This window comes from Corvus hawaiiensis, chromosome 15 (genome assembly GCF_020740725.1).
Source record: "Corvus hawaiiensis isolate bCorHaw1 chromosome 15, bCorHaw1.pri.cur, whole genome shotgun sequence".
Taxonomy (NCBI): Eukaryota; Metazoa; Chordata; class Aves; order Passeriformes; family Corvidae; genus Corvus; species Corvus hawaiiensis.
Window position 1 is genome coordinate 8,066,843 of NC_063227.1, and position 18,654 is coordinate 8,085,496.

Here is an 18,654-nt window from a genome sequence, read left to right on the forward strand (position 1 = left end):
ACAGGGACTGGGTCATCAGCTGTATAATGTCAGGTCTTAACACCCTAGACTGAATAAGTACTTTGAATTTTGTCTCTTTGAAATGTAGGGACTCCAGTTATCAGATTACTGGTTTGTCTTTTGGCAAGTACTTTAGGTAGAACAGGGCATTCCTGGAGGACTGAGAGAGTGAAGATTGTGGTGAAGATGAGCTGTTCCCACCCTTGCTGGGCTATCCCAGGCAGGGACTATGCCTGAGCTAATGTAATGTACCTGTCATCAGGCTCATTAACTTGGGCTTGGCAGTGTCCTAAATGCAGGCACGAACAGTCTCGTTGGGTTAGGGAGCAGGCAGAGTGTGCTCACATCTGCCTGCAATATGCCACGTAGAAACTGCTCTACTTTTGTGAATTTTTATCTCTTCTAGTTGTCCCATTGGTGAGTTTTTCACTTTGGAGATGGAAACACTGGGCTTGGCGTAGGCCTGAGGGTGGGTGAGCACTCCAGTCTTGACTGTCCCTCACTTCATGCCTCTCTTAAAGAAACCTCTAATACTCCACAGAGCATGAATTTTAAGCACAAAATCAACCAAATCAGGTCACATCTGAACGTGGGGCTTGTGAAGGAGCACAGGATGAATCCTGCCAATGAAGCTTGGCTCTCAAGGGACTTTGAGATGTGCAGGGGGAGTGTCTGCCTGCTCCATGTGAGGGCTGTAGGCTGCCACATGCTCAGAAATGTTTAATATTTATGTGCTACTATAGCATGGGGTATTATCCGAGGAGGCTGAACGCCACAGGATGAAACCATTACCTCTCCCTGGAAGGAAGCTGGATGGTTTGGATGTTGGCATGCGTGCACGGTCCGTGTTTAGGTATAATGTACTCTCTAAAGGGCTGTTTTCTTTCCCTCTCCGAACAGAAACTTGGTGACGGACTTGCGAAGCTGCGGACGGCGCGAGAGGCCCCGTCAGACTGCGTGTGCCCCCCAGGTAGGTGCCAAGGTACCAGCACAGCCAGCGCCACAGGGGCCACCTGCTCGCTGCACCCACGCCACTGAGCTCCTCCCCTCCTGTATTTTATGTTCCTTTTTATCAAGGAAAATGTGTTAAGAAGTGTTTTTTCCCAAGCTGAAGCACGCTGTTGTGCTTGAGACTGTCAGCTTCTCTCAGTGCCTTGCTTTGGCCTATTCACAGATCAAGGAGTTTGAGGTTTGGACAAAAGCGATGTTTGGCTATAAGAATAAAAGACTGAAGAACTTGACTGGGTTGTGAGCCCTGGGTGTTGGGCCAAAACAATTTAGAAGTAGTAACAAAATCACTGGGGTTTAATGCAAGTGTGATAATTAAAAGCTGCAGCCTCTCTGCCTTTTCGGAGGGCAGCGACTTCTTTTGCTGTAGGAAAGCTGTCACCGATTGTTTAAATTTCCTCCCAGAGTTTAATGAACTTCTAAAACTGTCAAAACTTCCTGTTCTGCTGTGGAAGTGCATGCTCCTTGGAAACAATAAACAGCTTAGATTAGTTTGTAAAGGAACCTCGTTTATGGAAATGCTCTGTGAAGTGCTCTGCTGTCACACTGAATGGTGCGAGTGACTTTGAGCTGGGGCACTTTGAGCCTTTCTTTTCTTGTTTTCTTTCCTCAAAAGTAGCGAAAGATGGGTGAAAGATGTGCAGTGCTTTGATGCCGGACGATTCACAGGCGTGTTACAAGGACTTCCAAGCAGCAGTGTTCCATTCTAGTTTTAAAGAAAATAAACAAACCATAAATGCTACATGGGGATGGCAGAATAGGCAAAGGGGCAGGGTCGATTTTTCCTGCCACCCTGGATATGAATCCTACCAAAACACACAGTGTTAGTCCATACTCACAGGATGAAAAAAAAAAATGGACTTTTTTTCGCCATAAGATTATGTTTAATCTCAGAAACATTTCACTAATGATGCTCCTAAATATACTCGCTGCTTTTCCAGCGGAAGGCTCCCTGTGTGCCTCACTGCCTGGTAACAAAACCCACCAGCTGAGAAACAAATACTGCTTATTTTCAGCTCTTTGCAAGGTGGTCAAATCAGATTTCTCTCTTATGATGCCCAGACCCAACAAGTCCACCGACCTCACAGGATTCTGGGGCTGCATCTTTCTCTGGTCTGGGTAAACAGGGTGCTATTGGTGTGCTTAAGTGATCAAGAGGCTTTTCCTTTCCTCTGCGGAAAGCAATTGGGATTGAAGAGGCTTCTTTTGTCCAGAAAGTCCCAATTCTGTTCCAGGTCACTGGGTTTGCTGGTTGCTGTGTTTGGGAGATGGGGGGAAGAGAGGAAGGGGAAGGTTTTCCCACGTGCTGATGAAATGCTCGCTACAATCATTAGTAACGAATGTCAAAGTAATTGATGAGCCCAGGGAAGGAGAAGTGATTTCCTGGTGGGTAGGAAATGTCCCATAGGTGGCTGCTCCTGGCCACCACTGCAGGGAGCTGAGCACTGTGCTATGGTGAGGATGTGCTGCTGGACTGTCCTGAAGCCTTTCGGCTGTTTTGGAGCAAATCAAAGACAACTTTAGATGTGTTTCATTTTTTAGCTCGTTCTCCTGAAAAAGGCTGAATTACCTTCTGCTCTGTAGTTAAAGAGCTTGGTCTGGAAACATCTGAGAGCTTGTGGCCCTCACTGGCATATGCTGCTGAGCTATGCCAGGTTGCAAAACAACGGCTCAGCTTCAATTTGCCTCTGCACTGAAAAAGCAGCCCCACTAAAAATTTCCTTGTGTAGGGGATGGGAAGAGGCTGCCAGCCCCTCTCCTGCTTCCCATGGGCAGCTGGTGGGTATTCTGAATACCTGGGCTGGGGGGGCTTTGCCAATAACCCTTCTAAGCTTAAGAATTCCTTCTTACAATTGGATTTAAAGCAAGCTGGAGAGCCGCTGGAGGGCCGAGGATGAGGATGCTCTCTGCATTGTCATGCCAGGGTGGTCCCTCCCTCGGTGCCTCCTTGGGAAAATGAGACTGGCTGCCCTGCAGACCCACCCGTGGCAGGAGCAAACACATGCTCAGAGCTGGCCCTGCCAGCTGAGCTTGTTTTAAACAAGCCCTGATTTTTCCTAGAAGTGAGTCAGTTTGGTGTTTGTTTGGATTTGAGGGGGTGGGGGTTGTTTTTAGGGCACTGTTTTGATACAATTGACTTGCTACACATTCAAAGCAGTTTGGAACAAGATGACTACGATCCGCTTAAAAGTTAAATGAGGGTCAAGTTATTCTGACTACAGCGAAATCCTAAATCGCTGCTTGTAAAACACAAAAAAAACCCAAACACCCTTCCCTCCCAAAAAAGCCCCAACCCAAACTGACCCATTTTGTGCTTTGTGCTCTGCAGGAAGTCACCTATTTGGCTGCAGGGCACAGCTGGGTTGGCTTCTAGAATGGGACCCTCGGGGCTTTCCGCGGCGGCGGGGCCGGCTTGGGGCCCGTGGCCGGCAGAGGGGGCCCGGCCGTTTCGCCAGGGCCACGGCGAGATCGCGATCGTCAGGAGATACCACAGAAGGAATCCTTTAAAATCCTCTAGTCCAACTGCCCTGCAGTAAGCAGGGACATCTCCAGCTAGATCAGGTTTCTCGGAGCCCCATCCAACCCGACCTTGAAAAAAAAAGATAATTTAAAGAATATATTTTTAAAAGCTTAAAAAGTAACTTTTCTGTCTCTAATGCTAAGCATGCTGCAAGAAGTTGCCTCTGCAGTTGCTCTGAGCATCTGTGTGCTGCTTTGAGTTGACTTGGTTTGCTTTCTTCATTCAACCAAGGCGATGCAGGGGATGATGACAAGAACTTTGTGTCACTTTGAGTCCTTTGTGGTTTGGGCATTTTTGTGGCTGAGGGAGAGGAGAGCATTCTTCAGGGGGGTTGAGGCAGCTGGACTGAGTGTGGGTCAGGCTCGGGAACGCTGTGACAGGCTGGTGACCCCACTCTGGGGACGAGCATGGCCTTTGAGTCCCCTCAGCTATTTGGGATGGGGCAGCAGTGGTTGGATGCTGCGGGCGCCGGGCAGGGCCTGGACAGGCTGTCCCCATATGTTGTCTCGCAGGGAAACAGCAGCTTAATACTTGTATTATTGTCATTCCCTAAGCCAGGCCTGTAATACTTTACAGAGAGGCCCCTGGTCCTCTGTGCTCAGTCTCCTTCTCTGTGGGATCCTTACAAAGCCTTTGCTGCAGGATGAAACGCAGCAGGTGCAGGAACACTAGTGTATGTGGCATTTGGGACAGCCTTCAGCTGATGAGCACTGGGAGGTGGGTTGAAGGCAAGACTAAAACTTCACACTGGTGAACAATTTGTTTATCAGTCGTGTGGGATCTGGCTGCCTTCTCATATACATGCTTTTTAAGGATTATTTTTTATTTTTCCCACTCACTTTTTAACAGTCTTTTAAAACCTCAGGTGCAAAAGGCGCTTGTTAAAGGTGGTATTTGCCGTGCCAAAAGTCTTCAAGCTCTGTGAGAACAGGTTCCTTGAGAGCTCAAGGTGCTGGATGCACCATGCTAGAGCCTGAGAGCAAATGTTTCCTTAAATCCAGTAAAAATAGGCTTAAACCAGCCCCAGTCCACAGAGCGTGCCTTGCCCAGCAGCTGGTCCTTGCCGAATTGTGGACTGAGGGTGTGAAACAGAGCTCCAGCTCTGTTGGCTGCTCTTGCACTGCGTATTTCAACGCATGCATTGTGTTTCCATGTGCCTTTTTATTTGACAGTACCTCTGGAGCCTTAACTCTGAATTTCCTGGCCACTGGGTGATGCATATCCCTGTTCTCATCTTGAATTCACGCTGGGACGGTGTCACATGCTTTTGAACGTATGGATATATTACAAAACACCATTAAATGTTCAGTGTAGTAATCTGATGTTCCAGCTAATATGTGACAAATATTTCCCAATAATGGCTTGGCAGCAGCAGGAGCACAGTGGTGCTGCAGCCGGCAGGACGACGGATTGCTCCATTTCTCGGCAATTCAAACCATGTGTACTCGGGGAAGCCGAGCATTTCAAACCCTCCCCACCTCTGAAGACTCGGCAGCTCCAGAGGTTCTCTTGCTTAGATTATTTATATAATTTAAATTTTTTAATTTATTATTATTATTTTAATATTTACCCTACCTTTATACCCGGGGATCAGCATTCTCCAGCTTGCCCTGGAAGGTTGGTGCAGCACTTTTTGTGGTTTCCAGTGACTTGAAATAGCTGCCTGATTTTTACTGGTTGTAAACACTGCCTTCAAGTGTCACTCGCTATGCTATCTGCCTTCTCCCTGTATTGTCTCCCCAGGTAATTAGCACAACAGAATTTCCCTAATTGCTGGAGATCAAGGGGGAGAGGGCTCTGCTGGCTTTGTAGTCCTGACAAACGGCAGATGTTTTCCAGGAGGCCAAATGGGATGCACCCAGCTCTGCTAATGCTGGTTCTTTGTTTTGTGCTGTCCCGTGATAGCAGCTCTGTTATTGCCTCTTCAGGATCTGGGCCGAAGTGGCACATTTTTGAGTCCCTCAGGGTAGTTCAACAGATACTGAAAAATACCAAATATAAACAAGTATTTTTTTTTTTTTTTTTAATTAGCAGTGATCTCTGCTTTTCTGAGTTGCTTTGCGTCTACTGAGCTTAAACCTCTGAGGTATTCCTTACACTCACCTCAAGATACCCTTTTCTGCCTACTGAAGTCATGAAAACTCAGTATTTTTCTGTAATTTCTGTGATTTAGAGTGAGACAAGGAGCTTTACAAAATCTTCAGATTTTAAAATGCCTTCTGAATCCCCCTTTGCCTCAGTTCTCCATACCCTGCCAGTCACTTCCCTTCAGCAGGGTTTGCTTTCTCCATCTGCCTTTGCCCGCGGGAGGCTGGGACGTTGGAATTATGGATTAGTGTAAACAGGATTTTTTTCACTAAACTTACAAATGCAATCAGAATTCTCTCCTGCACAGAAAAGGCTGTGCCAGGATTTTAAAAATGAGCCAGAAGCCAAGCATCTAAATAAGGAAGAACAACTGGCTGGGAAGGACTTTGAACAAATGGTGCCATTTAAATGCAGGCACTTACTTTCTGTTTCACGTGTTTTCAAATCTTACCCCTTCAAAAAGCCAATCTGCAGACCTTAGCAACTTTTGGAAAAATGCTCTTTGAGCCTAGAAATGACTGCTGGCTACCTTCCATCAGCTCCTTCCTGGCGACCATTCCCCAGTCCCTTTTGGATGTTTGTGGAAGGCCCCAAGGACATCTGGAGCTGTGTCTGCACACCACATGTGTAGGAGCTGCCAGTTCCTTCTCCCAGGAGCTACCTGGGATGGGCACAGACACCCTCCATCACCTTACTGGAAGGTGCTGGAAAGCAGCTGCCGCAGAGTGATGGGGCCCCACCTCATCCTTGGGACCTCGAAGCTCTGGCTTCAGGATTCTTTGTTGACTGAAACCTTTAGGTCAGGGGTTGCTTTCTTGAGTGGTTGCAATAGATGGAAATAAATGGAAGAGTCTTGCTTGGTTTGGCATCTCCTCCCAGCCACGTGTTGTGCACTGCAGGGTGCCAGCCAGCCACGGGGGAGGAGCCCAAAATCCCCCTGGAAAGAGGAATGATTTTTCTGGTGGTCCTGTGGATTGCTGTGTGTCCAGAGGGAGCTGCTGGAGTGGTGGCAGCAGCCAGGTGTGTAAGGGGAGTGTCAGGGGGCTCTGCTCATGATTTTGGCATGCTCTGCACTCCTGCTGAGGAGCTCGTGGTGGTGGTGATGGGAGCAGGAGGCGACAGCCAGGTGTGCAGCAAAGGGGAGGTTTGAATCTGGGAATTTGGGGACTGCTCCCAGAGTTCCCCCCTGTGCTGGCGTGTGAAGGAGGGCACGTCCTCTGTTCCACACCCTCCCAGATCAGCTGCTGTGTCAGCCAGCAGTGACATTGAACGTCCTACTGAGGTGACTTTAAATGCTGGATGTGGTCAGGACTTTCTGAGGCAGGAAATAGCACGGTACCAGTGTTATTCCCAGAGCTGCCAGCGCCTCTGACACAGAGGCAGAGCATGAGCTAAAAGGCAGTCTGGCCTCAAAACCACTGTCGCAGGGAAATGGGCTGGAGGCATCTTCCAGTGAGGCTGAGGCAGGATTCATCCTGGTGGTGTTTGGTGCAGCCCCAGCATTTGAACACGGAGGCCTGTAGCAGTACACCAGGAAACAGCCCATCCCAGCAGCATTTGCCTTTAGACCACTTCAGCAAAAATTAATTAAAACTGGTGACATCAATAAGAGAAGGCTTTGAAAATTTATTTTTTCTAAGTCTGCCAAAGTTATTTTGAGTGTAATGAGAACTACAAAAATAAACCTGATGACCATGTCCTCTGCAAGAGGCTCTGTGTAACTTTATCTTTGTCTCGACATATGAAGTCATTTATCCAGGCACAGATATTTTTTGCTGCCAACCCGTTCAGTGCTGCCTTTCCAGAGAGGAGGCTCTGGAGCAGGTTGGTTCAGTACTCATGGACTGACTCACCTGGGAAGTTCCTGTGACTTTCCAGTTGTTTTCCTCCTCTTTCTTGTTCAAATGATGGATCAACATCACCCAAGCGAGCAGTGACTTGGCTGTGCAGAGCTGATTATTGAAAATAGACAGTGCTGGCATGGTATCTACTGGACCTCCATGTACCTCATCGAGCCAGTAGTGCTGTCGTCTCCTGTCCACCCTGTGTGTAACAGGGTGGGAATGTGTCTCACCCCAGCAGGCTTTAGGTTGAGCTTATCAGTCATGCAGTGTTGATAGAAGCAGGTTTTAGCACAGAAATGATTTTGGGACAGTGAGCTACCACTGATGTACTCCTGAAGCAAGAGCCACCTTATTTCTCTGGTACAAGAAGCTCCAGACTGACATTTCCTGACTTGCACTGCACAAATACACTCTGCACAGGAAGCCCCATCGCCTGTGCCTGAGGCTGGGAGCGTGTAGGTGACAGCAACCAAAACTAAACCCGAGCAGAGAGGCCGTATAACTGTTTTTAACCTGCTCTGGCTGCACTGGGTGGGTGCCACGTCATTTACCAACAGGTACCATTAATTAACCTTCCCTCTGGCCTCTTGCAGGGAGTGCCAGCCCAGACAAAGGCTGGACAAATAGCCCCATCTGCCCCCCCAGCTTCTTGCCACGGCTTCCCATTTGAGAAATCCTAGGCTATCTGTAAACCTGGTGTTATCTCCTGATTTCCATGACTAGAAACACTGCTTTTCACCCGGTGCTGTTTGTTTGCTCCTGTTTTGTTGCTCTAAGACACGATCATTTGTTTGACTCTGTAGGGCTGCAGGGACAGTAGGTGTAGTGCCCTTTAAAGGATCCAAATATAACTCCATCACTCCTGATGCTCCAGTAAAGGCTGGAACAGGGAATGGCTGAGTGGTACTTAGTTGCCAGCTGGGGTCAAAACATGAGAAAATCTATCAATAGCTTTTTTTGGTTATTTTACAGATTTCTGGGAAAGACAGTCCCTTTCAACACTTGTTAAATAGAGTTTGCCTAAAGGAAAGTGTTCTGAGCTCCAGCCCCTGAGCAGTGGTGCCTTTGCATTGCAAATTTGCTCCTGCTTTGACCACCACATTTTCATGGGAGGGAGGAAGGTGAACTGGAGAGCGATACCCATAGTTGGCCATAGCTAAGAGTCATAACAGGTTTTTAACCAAGTAATTATGTTGCAACAGTTGTTCAGTGAGAAGCCTGGCTTGCCTGGATTACAGAGATGAGGGTGTGAATCCAAATACCAGCCACAAGCGTGGATTGCTTACCCTTCCACTACCACCCAAACCAACACAAGCCCAGCACTCATCATGCCAGCTGGGATCATACTTAAGACTCCAGGTGTTATTTCAGATGTAAAAGCAGAGAAAGATCAGGAAACTTTTGTCTGTTACTTTTATTGCAGTAGTTGTCTGTCTGGATCAGCAGTGAAATTATTTATCAAGTCTGATACACAGAGCACCCAGACCTTGCTCCAAGGGAAGGTGGTGTGACACCAGCAGGTTTGTCCCCCATGTGCTAAGGGAGAGGCAGTTCTCACACTGTGTGATGGAGTGCTCCTGCACCTCGTTTCTCATGAAGCCAAGCTGGTTGTAGAAAATCACTGAACAGCTATTTTAAAAGCAGCCAGTGCGAAGAATTTGGCCACAGGTTTGTCCACCCATGGTTGTGAGGAGTCTGCAAACAGCATGGCTGCAGTGGTGTCCCTGGGGGCCCTTGGCCTGGGAGCGCTGGGTGGGGTGGCAGGGATGAATGCAGTGGCTGTACCTGGCTGGAGTTGGTGCTGGGTGTGCAGGAACCATCGAATGAACTTACCACACCCTGGCACAAGGTACACCAGTGTGAGTGACAGGTCCTCGTGGTGACACACTGCAAGGAGGAGCAGCAGGAGGAGACAGATTCAGTTGCTCATCTCTCTTCGTTGCACCTGTCCTGCCACGATAAACTAGACTGTAAAAAGGCTGGATTTCTTTCTGCTTTTCTACATCAGACCCAGGAGGCAACAATTCTCGTCACTTCCCAACATGATTCCAGGGTAATCCCACCCAGCATCTGGCCCAGGGGGAGGTGATGGTCTCTGCAGGCTGTGCTGTCCCACCCCAGCGTGGTCTGGTGCATATGAGCACTGGGGTTAATGCCGCTTTACAGGATGCACTCACGTGGTTAATGACCTAATTAAGCCTCCACCTGTTCTTTGTTGTCACCATCAGTCTCTGTTTTATCATGTGGCAGAAGAGGTGCTGGTGCCAAGATGCCCCCGAACACCGGGCTCTGGCAGCCTGTGCAGCACAATGTGTGTCTTGGGTTTCATCCCTGCGGCAGATGGAGCGAGCTCACGGCCTTGTGTAGGAGCAGGGCACGGAGCTGCTGGAAATGCAGGGAACGACAGGTCCCCAGTGTCCCCCTGTCCCCCCCAGCACGTGCTTGTTTGCTTTTTAAAATGTGACCATGTAGGGCAAGAGGGAGAAAAAGCTGCATGTGCAGGAGGAATTGAGCGTAGCCAGAGGACTGACAGAAGGGGGCTCTGGAGAGCCCATCACTGCCTTGAATGCTGATTTGGTGGCAGGAATCCACTTTTTTTTTCTACTAATTTGAGTTGGGGATGTGTTTGTGAAAGACCTCACATTCATCTTGTATGCCGTACAGAATCTTGGTTGGGGTAGGGATGTGGGGCTATGTTGGTTGCGTTTGAAGCTGTTCATGTTTCTGGCTCACTTTTAAATTGGGTCTATTTATGTAATTACATATTGAAGGCATTAGGAGAACTTGGCTTCTGCTGAATGGGGGTTGCCCTTGATGGGTTATTTTTTCACAATGATTGCAGTCATGGCAAGACATGTAGGCCAAGAAAAGCCAGTCTTTACCTGGGGCTGGCTGTGTGACACAAATTATTTTTAACCCACCTGAGCAACAGTATGGCAAGAGCCACTGACTTTGGGACTTCGTTCATCTGAAGGTTCCATTCAGTGCAAGTTTACTGGGACCATTTATGTCAAGACAACTCCAGCGGTGGACTTGGCTCCAGCCCATGTGTGATGGTTCCTGTACATTGCAAGAAATCCCACGTTTCTTCCTTTGCTTCTGGCTATCAGTGGCACAACTGTGGATGTTGGCTGTGCAAGCAACAGATAGAGGACATTTGCCCCTGGGTGGACCTATTAAATTCTGTGCACCACATAACAATTTTATCCTTCATGTCCCAGGCTCTTGGGTGGCTTCCCAGCAAGTGTGACATGATGGAGAGAGAAGTATTCACAAAGAAAAACTAAATAGGTTCGATGATGTTCCCGACCATCTGTGTTTTTGTGGTCAGACTTCTAAAAAAATACTGGTAGAGATGAGATCTGTCAGTGCAGTACATTTGGAAATGTTTCTGGCTCGAGTTTGTCTGGGTTTTCTCCCCATTTTGTGCTGTCTCTGAGCTGTCCCCGTTCGTGCTATTCCGGTGCACTTTGTGCAGGAGGATCGAGCAGGTTTGTGCTGCTTCACTGCTCAGAGAGATTGAAGAACTTGGAGGAGATGTTGAACAGATTTTTCTTTTTCTTTTTTTTCTTTTTCCCCAGCAGATCTGTCTGGAGGATGAGAACAGTTGGTATTGATATGATCTGCTTCATATTTTGGGAAGCCTTGGCAGTAACTACCACCAAATAATGATGCTTCTGGGGCCCTATTGTGCAAACATTTAAATATGTTCAACCGTGTTGCGCAGAAACCCTGTCAAGAGACTAACACGCCATCCCAGAGGGACTCGAGGGCATGGCTGATGGCAAAAATGGGCCCTGATAGGGAATTGGGAATGTATGTTCCCATTTCTTAGAAGAAATCCTGGCTTTTTGGCTACTGGCAGCTGCTGTTAGCTTGCCTGAAGGCTGCTGGTTATTTGTTGGAGGTGGATTAGATGGGGAGCACGCTGTTGCCAGAGGATTGGCTACTGTTGGTGTGGGCAATACTGCTCATCTGTGCCGTGCATGCAGGGACTTCTCATGTTCATTTGCTTCTTTCAATTTTTCTCCTAAACTTTGCATCCTAAACCACAGCTTGTCCAGCCTGTGCACCTCATTACTGGGGTGAGCACTGTGTGTGGGTCTGCCACATCCCTCATCCTGGGCAGGGAGTGTGAGGGGAAGACAGTGATGGTCTGAACCTGGCCAGAAGCTGCACATGCTTCTCTTTTCTGTTGCATTTTCTCTTTCTTTTTTTTTTTTTTTAAATCTATCCATTTTGTAGATCAGGACTGTATAAAAGTGTTTTATTTTAGTTCCAAAGATATGGTTAAATTCCCCAAGAAGTGCTGTTCAACTCCACTTGGGAGCTTATGCAGACCAGTTGACTTTACTTTTGGTAAAAGCACTATATTTGAGCTCCTTGAGGGTTGCTTTTATGCGACTTTAGCCAGACTTTAAGGAGCTCTGCTTTTCATGGTGACAAGGTTCCCAGTCTTGAAACTATTTCTTCACACAGACATGAGGTCAGAGTGCATCGGTGCCTCGCAGCATCCCCGGTGCTCGGCCGTGCCCCGGTGCTGGAGATGATCACACACACGAGGTCTGCACTGTGTGGAGGAACAGCAGCACAGCCACCCCCCTGGTTTGGTTCCCTTTGGTTATAGCGACACAAAGACACATTCAGGCCTTTGATAAAAGCCAGGCTTGGCTGCTTTTCCACACACACACAAACAAAACAAAACAGAAAAACAGCAGAGGAGGGGAGGCTGTGTTTTGTTAAAGTGAGGACTTGGGATTTAGCAAGAAAAGAAAACTCAAAACCCCACTTTTTAAATTAACAAGGGAGTCTGAAGTTGGAAGCACCCTTCTCCATCCCTCCCACCCTATTAGGTCAGTGGACATTTCCAACCCCCTCCCTGGGAACATCCTCTTCCTCTTCACCCCTATGGTAGTGTTTATAAGGAAGAAGGAGTTTTATAGAAATACATCTCTCTCTCTCTCTCTGTCTCTCTTTCTATATATATTCACATGTGTATGTGTATATATATCCCTTCCCCTATATAATCCCATATATATTTATATTTAGTGCTTGTTAAGTGGCAAAGCAAAATGCAATCAACACCAGCAAGTGACAAACACATTCCTTCTCCTGGTAACTAAATGCCCACTCTCTTTTACTGGGGTTTATTCTGGGCTTTGCTGATTGCACGTTTTAGCTCCTCTTTGCTTCAGACTGGTGCTGACTGGTGGCTCAGTGCAGAGAGCTCACACCCAGGGGATTCCACTGGTGGGAATGGGTGAAATTAGATGGCTTCATCCTGGTTTGGTTTAAGATGGTAATTATGTGTTGCTTGAACCCAACAGTCTGTTGAACTGTATTGCTTTAAAATTGATTTAATACCTCTTTTTAGAAGTTTTGCCTGCTGTATCTGGGGGTCCCTTACAGCTGTTCTACTGCTGTGTGTCTATATTCCATTACTACCCTGAATTCCAGCCCCTAGACAGAGTGAATTCACTGCTGGCAGGAATTCCCCTGTGCAGAGACACCGTAACAAACTGGCGATGTCAAACCTTGCACTGATGCCCTGAGGAGTGTGGCCTTTGCCACCAAATGCTGAAAATGTTCCCTTTTCCCTGGGTATAAAACTGTGCATTGAAGGCAGAGGGAACACACACATTGAAGTTGTGTCACTTAAGATGTGACAGCTCATCTCAGAGAGTGCTGAGGCCCTGGCACAGGTTTCCCAGAGAGGCTGTGACTGCCCCATCCCTGGAAGTGTTCAAGGCCAGGTTGGACCAGGCTTGGAGCCACCTGGGATAGTGGAAGGTGTCCCTGCCCATGGCAGGAGTGAGATGAGCTTTAAGGTCCCTTCCAGCCCAAACCATTCTGTAATTCTACAAAAACTCTTCTTTGCTGAGTTCCCTGAGGGAGGTTGTTCATGGCACTGCATCTCCGAGAGGCAGAAACCATAACAATGAACCTGTATTGGCAGATCCTTCCCTCAGCCACATCCCCTCTGCCGCCAGGAATGACCCCAAAACTGGCCTCTGCCCTGCTGCCTGAGGAGCCAGGAAGGATACCAGGAACATCTCTTCCTGTTCTGAGTATCTTAGGGAGGGGAACAGAAAAGGCAATGGGGCTGTCCATCTCTTCCTGCTGAGGGGAGCACTGCTTGGTTCGTGCTCTCTGTCCTTACAGACACAGCCTGGGCAGAATCAGGGCTGCCAGGTGCCTTCCTGGTAACTGGGCTCAGCTGCTGCTCCTGGTGCACCACTCACCACAGGTGTGTCTGCGGGGCTCCTCCCCTTCAATAAAGCCTGGGTCAGGGACTGGGCTGCAGTTTTTCGCTGAGCCCTTGTGGAGTGTCTTAGTAGCAAGAATGGGGCTCCAGGCCGGTGGGATACAGCTCTGTGCTCTCTGTGGCTGAGGTGAGTCTTGTGCCCTTCACTCTTTCTCAGTTCTCTGTAAGCTGCAGCAAAGAGACAATTTGGAAGTGTGTGTCTATTCTGGTGTGAGCTGGGATTGCTGGTCAGCCTGGGGATGAGAGTTATGTGCAGGTGACTTGAAAATATCAGCATCCCCTTGCCTTTTGAGCTGCAGGGCAGGGATTAAGATGTACTGGAGTGAAGCAGACATGCAGAGGTGTGTGTATATTTATGCACATGTGTGAGGGAGAGCTCGTGTAAGGCCTGTGTGGGGGTCGCTGCTGAGGAAGCCTGGCTGCCCTCTTGAGAAGTCCTTTACGATTTTGTTGTTGGAGATGTGGGGCTGTAGCAGAACTCTCTGTGCAGCCTTTGTTGTAGGAGGTGGTATAATGCTCTAGTGGGGCTTTTTGTCTGACCCCAGGTACAAGTGTGTTATTTTGAAGTTGGTTTTAACTCATCTGCCCTGGAACTGGATGTCTGCTTGACTGTGCTGTAACTGGTGAATGTGGGGAATGTCAAACAAACGTGCAACTTAAGGAGAAATCCTGTGCAGAAGGGTGAAATGGCCTAGCTTCAAGATGTTAAACCACAGGATGCTTCTGAGGGGTTCTCATCTTTCTGGCTGTTGTTTTTAGTGCTTTTTTTTTTTTTTTTGTATAAAGTACTGCTTTTATGTACAGGCTGTGCAGCTATTCCAGTGCAATTGAGGCTTGGTGGGGAGAAGGGGCTGAACCTGGTTGCTGGCCCTGGTCAGACACCAGCATGGTGTTGTGTGAGAATGGCAGGTGACATACTGGGATGTAATCCTGAAAAGGTGACTCCTGGAGATGAAAAGATTCAGCAGGCAGTGGGGGAAGGTTAGAGATGACACTAATTGGCTTCTGCCTGTAGGAGTCTTTCCAGCCCAATTCTGTGACTGCACTATTGTCTTTAGCGCTTTTTTCCCTGCGGTGTGTGTTTGTTTTTTTATTTTTGTGGAATGCCTGTATTGGGGCAGGGTGGAGGCAGACCTTTATGGATGAAGGAAACATATTCTTGGGTAGGTGTTACAGAATGCAAAGAGAGAGGAACCCCAAAATTCCTCCAAGCAAGCCCTGATTTGAAGAGGTATCTTGCCCTGTTCTGGCAAGAACATCACTGCTGGTGGTTCTGCTGCTCCGAGAAGCATGAGCTGGTGGCTTTTGGTGAGGCTGGGGGATGCTGAGGTCACTGCTGATGGGCCCCAGCTTTTGTAGGGTTGGTGCCAAATTCTGCTTTTAGACCTTAGTGCTTGGTAGAATTTAGCAATAGCCTGGCTTGATGTGAAATAGGGCCCCGGGTTTGAGCCATTCATCTCTGCTGCTTGGGGCTGTGCCCTTGCCAAGGAGTCACCAACAGCTTGGGGATTGGGGCCAGCTGAGATAGGACCTTCAGCTGGGAGGCAGAGGGGGATCCCCTCTCATCAAGGCCACTTGCTGAAGCTGTTTCCACTCAAATTAGGACATCCCTGATAGCACCTGGGATGCTGAGTAATAACGCCTGTTACAGGCAATTTGTCCTTATCTGATAGCCTGAAGTGTAAAAGCTGGAAGATGGAAGATGAAGGGACAGAGGCTTAGCCCAGGACCAGAGGGTTTGATTTCCCTCTCCTGGCTGCCAGCATTTTGATGGGGAGCCAGGAATGCTGTGGGCTGTGAAATGTTTTTGTTTTGCTTCGTCGGGTTTGTGCAGCCAAGTCCTAATCGAGGCTGTCGTTTCCAGAGAGGGGAAATGGGAGGTCTGTGTTTGGAACACCTCTGTGGGACTGTTGTAGGGGAAGGGTCCTTCCTGGCAGTTTTAAGAGAGTGAAACTTTACTTGATGTTTGAGGGGGTTTCTGTTGTTGTTTTCTGGTTTGGTTTGGCTTTGTTTTCCTTCTTAAAAAGTTTTTTTAAGCAACACTAAATTGCTGTTTAGAGCCAAAGTGGTATGAAATGGGACTGAACTGATGCTTTCCAGTGCCAAGCATCACACACAGCTCTGATCAGATGGAGAGCTGCAGCCACAACTTGTTCTTTTCAGCTCAGCCAGGTAAAAACACATCAGTGATTAACATGACCCACTGTCTGCTCCTTTCTTAGGGATCAGCCTAGCATGTGAACATCACTAATGTGTTATTATTTAAGTCTCTAATTTCTGTTCACATGCAGTTCTCCAGCTCTCATCTGTGAATAATTCATCTGAAATTTGGAATAGCAAACTGACTTTATTTGTTTGCAGATATTCTTGGAGGAGCCCTCCTTGGTTTGCTTGTCTTCCTTACCAGTTTATGTATCTTGACATGTCATTTCCTTCATGGTCTTCCCCCCCTCCCAAAATGATTTGCATATGAATAATTAAAAACAGAAGGAGACAAATCACCATCATCAATGTCTTTCACATTGGGTTAGACACGATTTTTGGGGAAAGATAACTGATGTAGCTGTAATTCAAACATCACAAACAGCCTATCTGTGCATGAAAGGGAACTTGCTCCTCTCAGCTCCTGCCTCTCTCCCATCTCATCCTCTCTTGCTGAATGCTCTGCTGCCCTTTCTTGCATCCTCTCTCAAAAGAGCAGGAGAGAGCCTTAACAATTAAATTAGACAGGAATACATAATTTTGCAGCAGGTTACTTAAGGACCTTGATTTAGTCATCAAGCCCATCCTCCTCCCACAAGCTTCAGTGCAGCCCCTGCTTGCTTACACTTACCCTACACTGCGAGTGAATCCCTGGTCTCTCTGCTGTATGCAACAAGACAGTTGTGATTTTAAGGTAGCTCTTAAAAGGAATGTAACTTTAAATCCCTGGGTTGCAGTCAGTTCTAGTTTTTGTTGGTCAGTATTATTTTGGTTATTGTTACCAGATTTCTTTTTTCTTTATTATGATTGAAAGATTTTTGTTAGGACACAGATATTTTTACTAGGCTTGTGTATGCATTGATTTGCCCAATGTTGCAAACAGGTTATCCAGAAGATGATCTTATTTCCTGCAGGTGGTTTAACTGTAGATTCTGTAGTGTTGTGGTACCACTCCTTAAATAGATTGACCGTTCAGTTTCAGTTCTGCCAAAATTATTTCCTCCTTACTCTGGTTCACATAATCAAATAGCAAAGCCATTAGTTCGAGTTCTTGGTAAGGATGCTGCTGTCCAAATTTGGCCTCCACTGAGGCTGAGTGAAACTTGTGATTATTTACTCAGCCTGAGGCAAAGTACCTGGAAAACGAGATACAGGATTGGATTGAACAAGTCCCATCAGTAAGAGATTTGTGTACTCCTTAAATGATTTCATTTTTTTAACTACAGCAATGTGTGCTGGAGAGCTTGGAAGGTGGTGCCCACAGAGACAAAGACAAGGCAGCCTGTGAATCCTCTTTAAGAAGCTGCAGTGGTGCTGGCTGTCACTGGTTGCCCTTGTGGGGGGCTGGAGGGCGTCTGCTGTGTCCCTTCTAGTGTGGAGACAGCAATGATTTGCTTTTCAGGAGGAAATAAATTGATTGCACTGACATAAGGAAACTTTTCTTGAGCTTGAGTTCATCACTGCCCTACTCCTGCTTCGTACAAGCACACCCAAAATGAACAATGGTCCTGTGGGAGCCCAGCCTGCTCTTGTGCTCTGGGTTTTTCTGGCCTTGAAGGTCACTGAGTCACATCACTGGAGCAGAGGTGCTGCTGGTGTGACCTAACATTGCACCTCCTCTGTAGCTCATAGAAGAGCCTGTGGAAACTGTGAGCCTGCTGGGATCTAAGGTGTCCCTTTGACTGATTTGTTTATTTAAAAAAACCCAAATGTACTACCCATGAAACAGCCCCCTCCCCCAATTCTACACTCATGAGTATTCACTTTCTTTGGCTCTGAGTGCATTATTCTGATGCTGTCAGCATCCTTGTGCAAGTCTGCAGGCTCCAGTGCCGATCTGCAAAACGTGGGTGGGAACCTGCTGCACTGAACAGCTGAACTTGTTTCTTTTGCATGGCAATAGCTCTGATCTAAAATTGTTAGTGGGAGTTCAAGAAACACAGTCCCAGTGATCCAAGAGTGAATAACACAGATGCAGTTCTTCAGCTCACATCAGACACTCAGACACCAGAATTTTTGCAGGTGTTCACCTCCTGAATCCAAATTTCTCACCCAGCAAAGCCAAAGGTGTGTGCTGGTGGCAAATTTGGTGGCACTGTGTATTGTGCTGAGGGATGCTCGAGGTGTTGCTGCAGATGGGGCAGAGGAAGAAATCTGGGGTGGGAAGGGGGTAAAGTTGCTAAAAGATTAAAAACTGGCTAGATCCTGGTAATTGTAACAGTACGTGAAATACTGGCTCACACTGAACAAGGAGATAGTCTTGACATAATTCAGTAAAACATGGCTCTTAAAAATGTGTGGCTCGTCTTTAGATTTATTCTTAATACTCTAAATAATCTCCAGCTTTGACATTTTAATTGTACAGCGCAGATGTGAAAGCTTTCCACCAGGTCCTGGCAGAAATCTCAGCAAACTGCTTCAACTAGAAGAGTTGAAAAGGGAGAAAAAAAATGTTTCTTGCACTTGTAAACCCTATTGTTTCAGAATTTATCACGTAATATTGACTTCTCCAGGCTTTATAAAGAGCAGAATAAAAGTATTTCAAGTGATGGTGTGAAGGCAATGTGATGAAGGCACTTCTTGAACGTGAAGTTGTGTATTTGGTGCTGAGGAAATAGGAAGTTTTTGACATTTGTTTGGTTTTTGTAAGATCAGAGGGAGGCAGAGATCCAGTCGTTGGTGCTCAGTTCTGGCCTAGATGTCAAGAGTTTAGCACTGCTGCTTTG

At 47.3% G+C, this 18,654-nt stretch overlaps 1 protein-coding gene across 1 annotated transcript in view; it reads left to right on the top strand.

The window, feature by feature from the left end:
- The window catches only part of COL23A1 (collagen type XXIII alpha 1 chain), a 191,638-nt gene that overhangs the window by 6,079 nt on the left and 166,905 nt on the right, over positions 1-18,654 (top strand). The window contains 1 exon segment of the mRNA XM_048320291.1: positions 901-970. Within this exon segment, the coding sequence (XP_048176248.1) occupies positions 901-970 (70 nt within the window).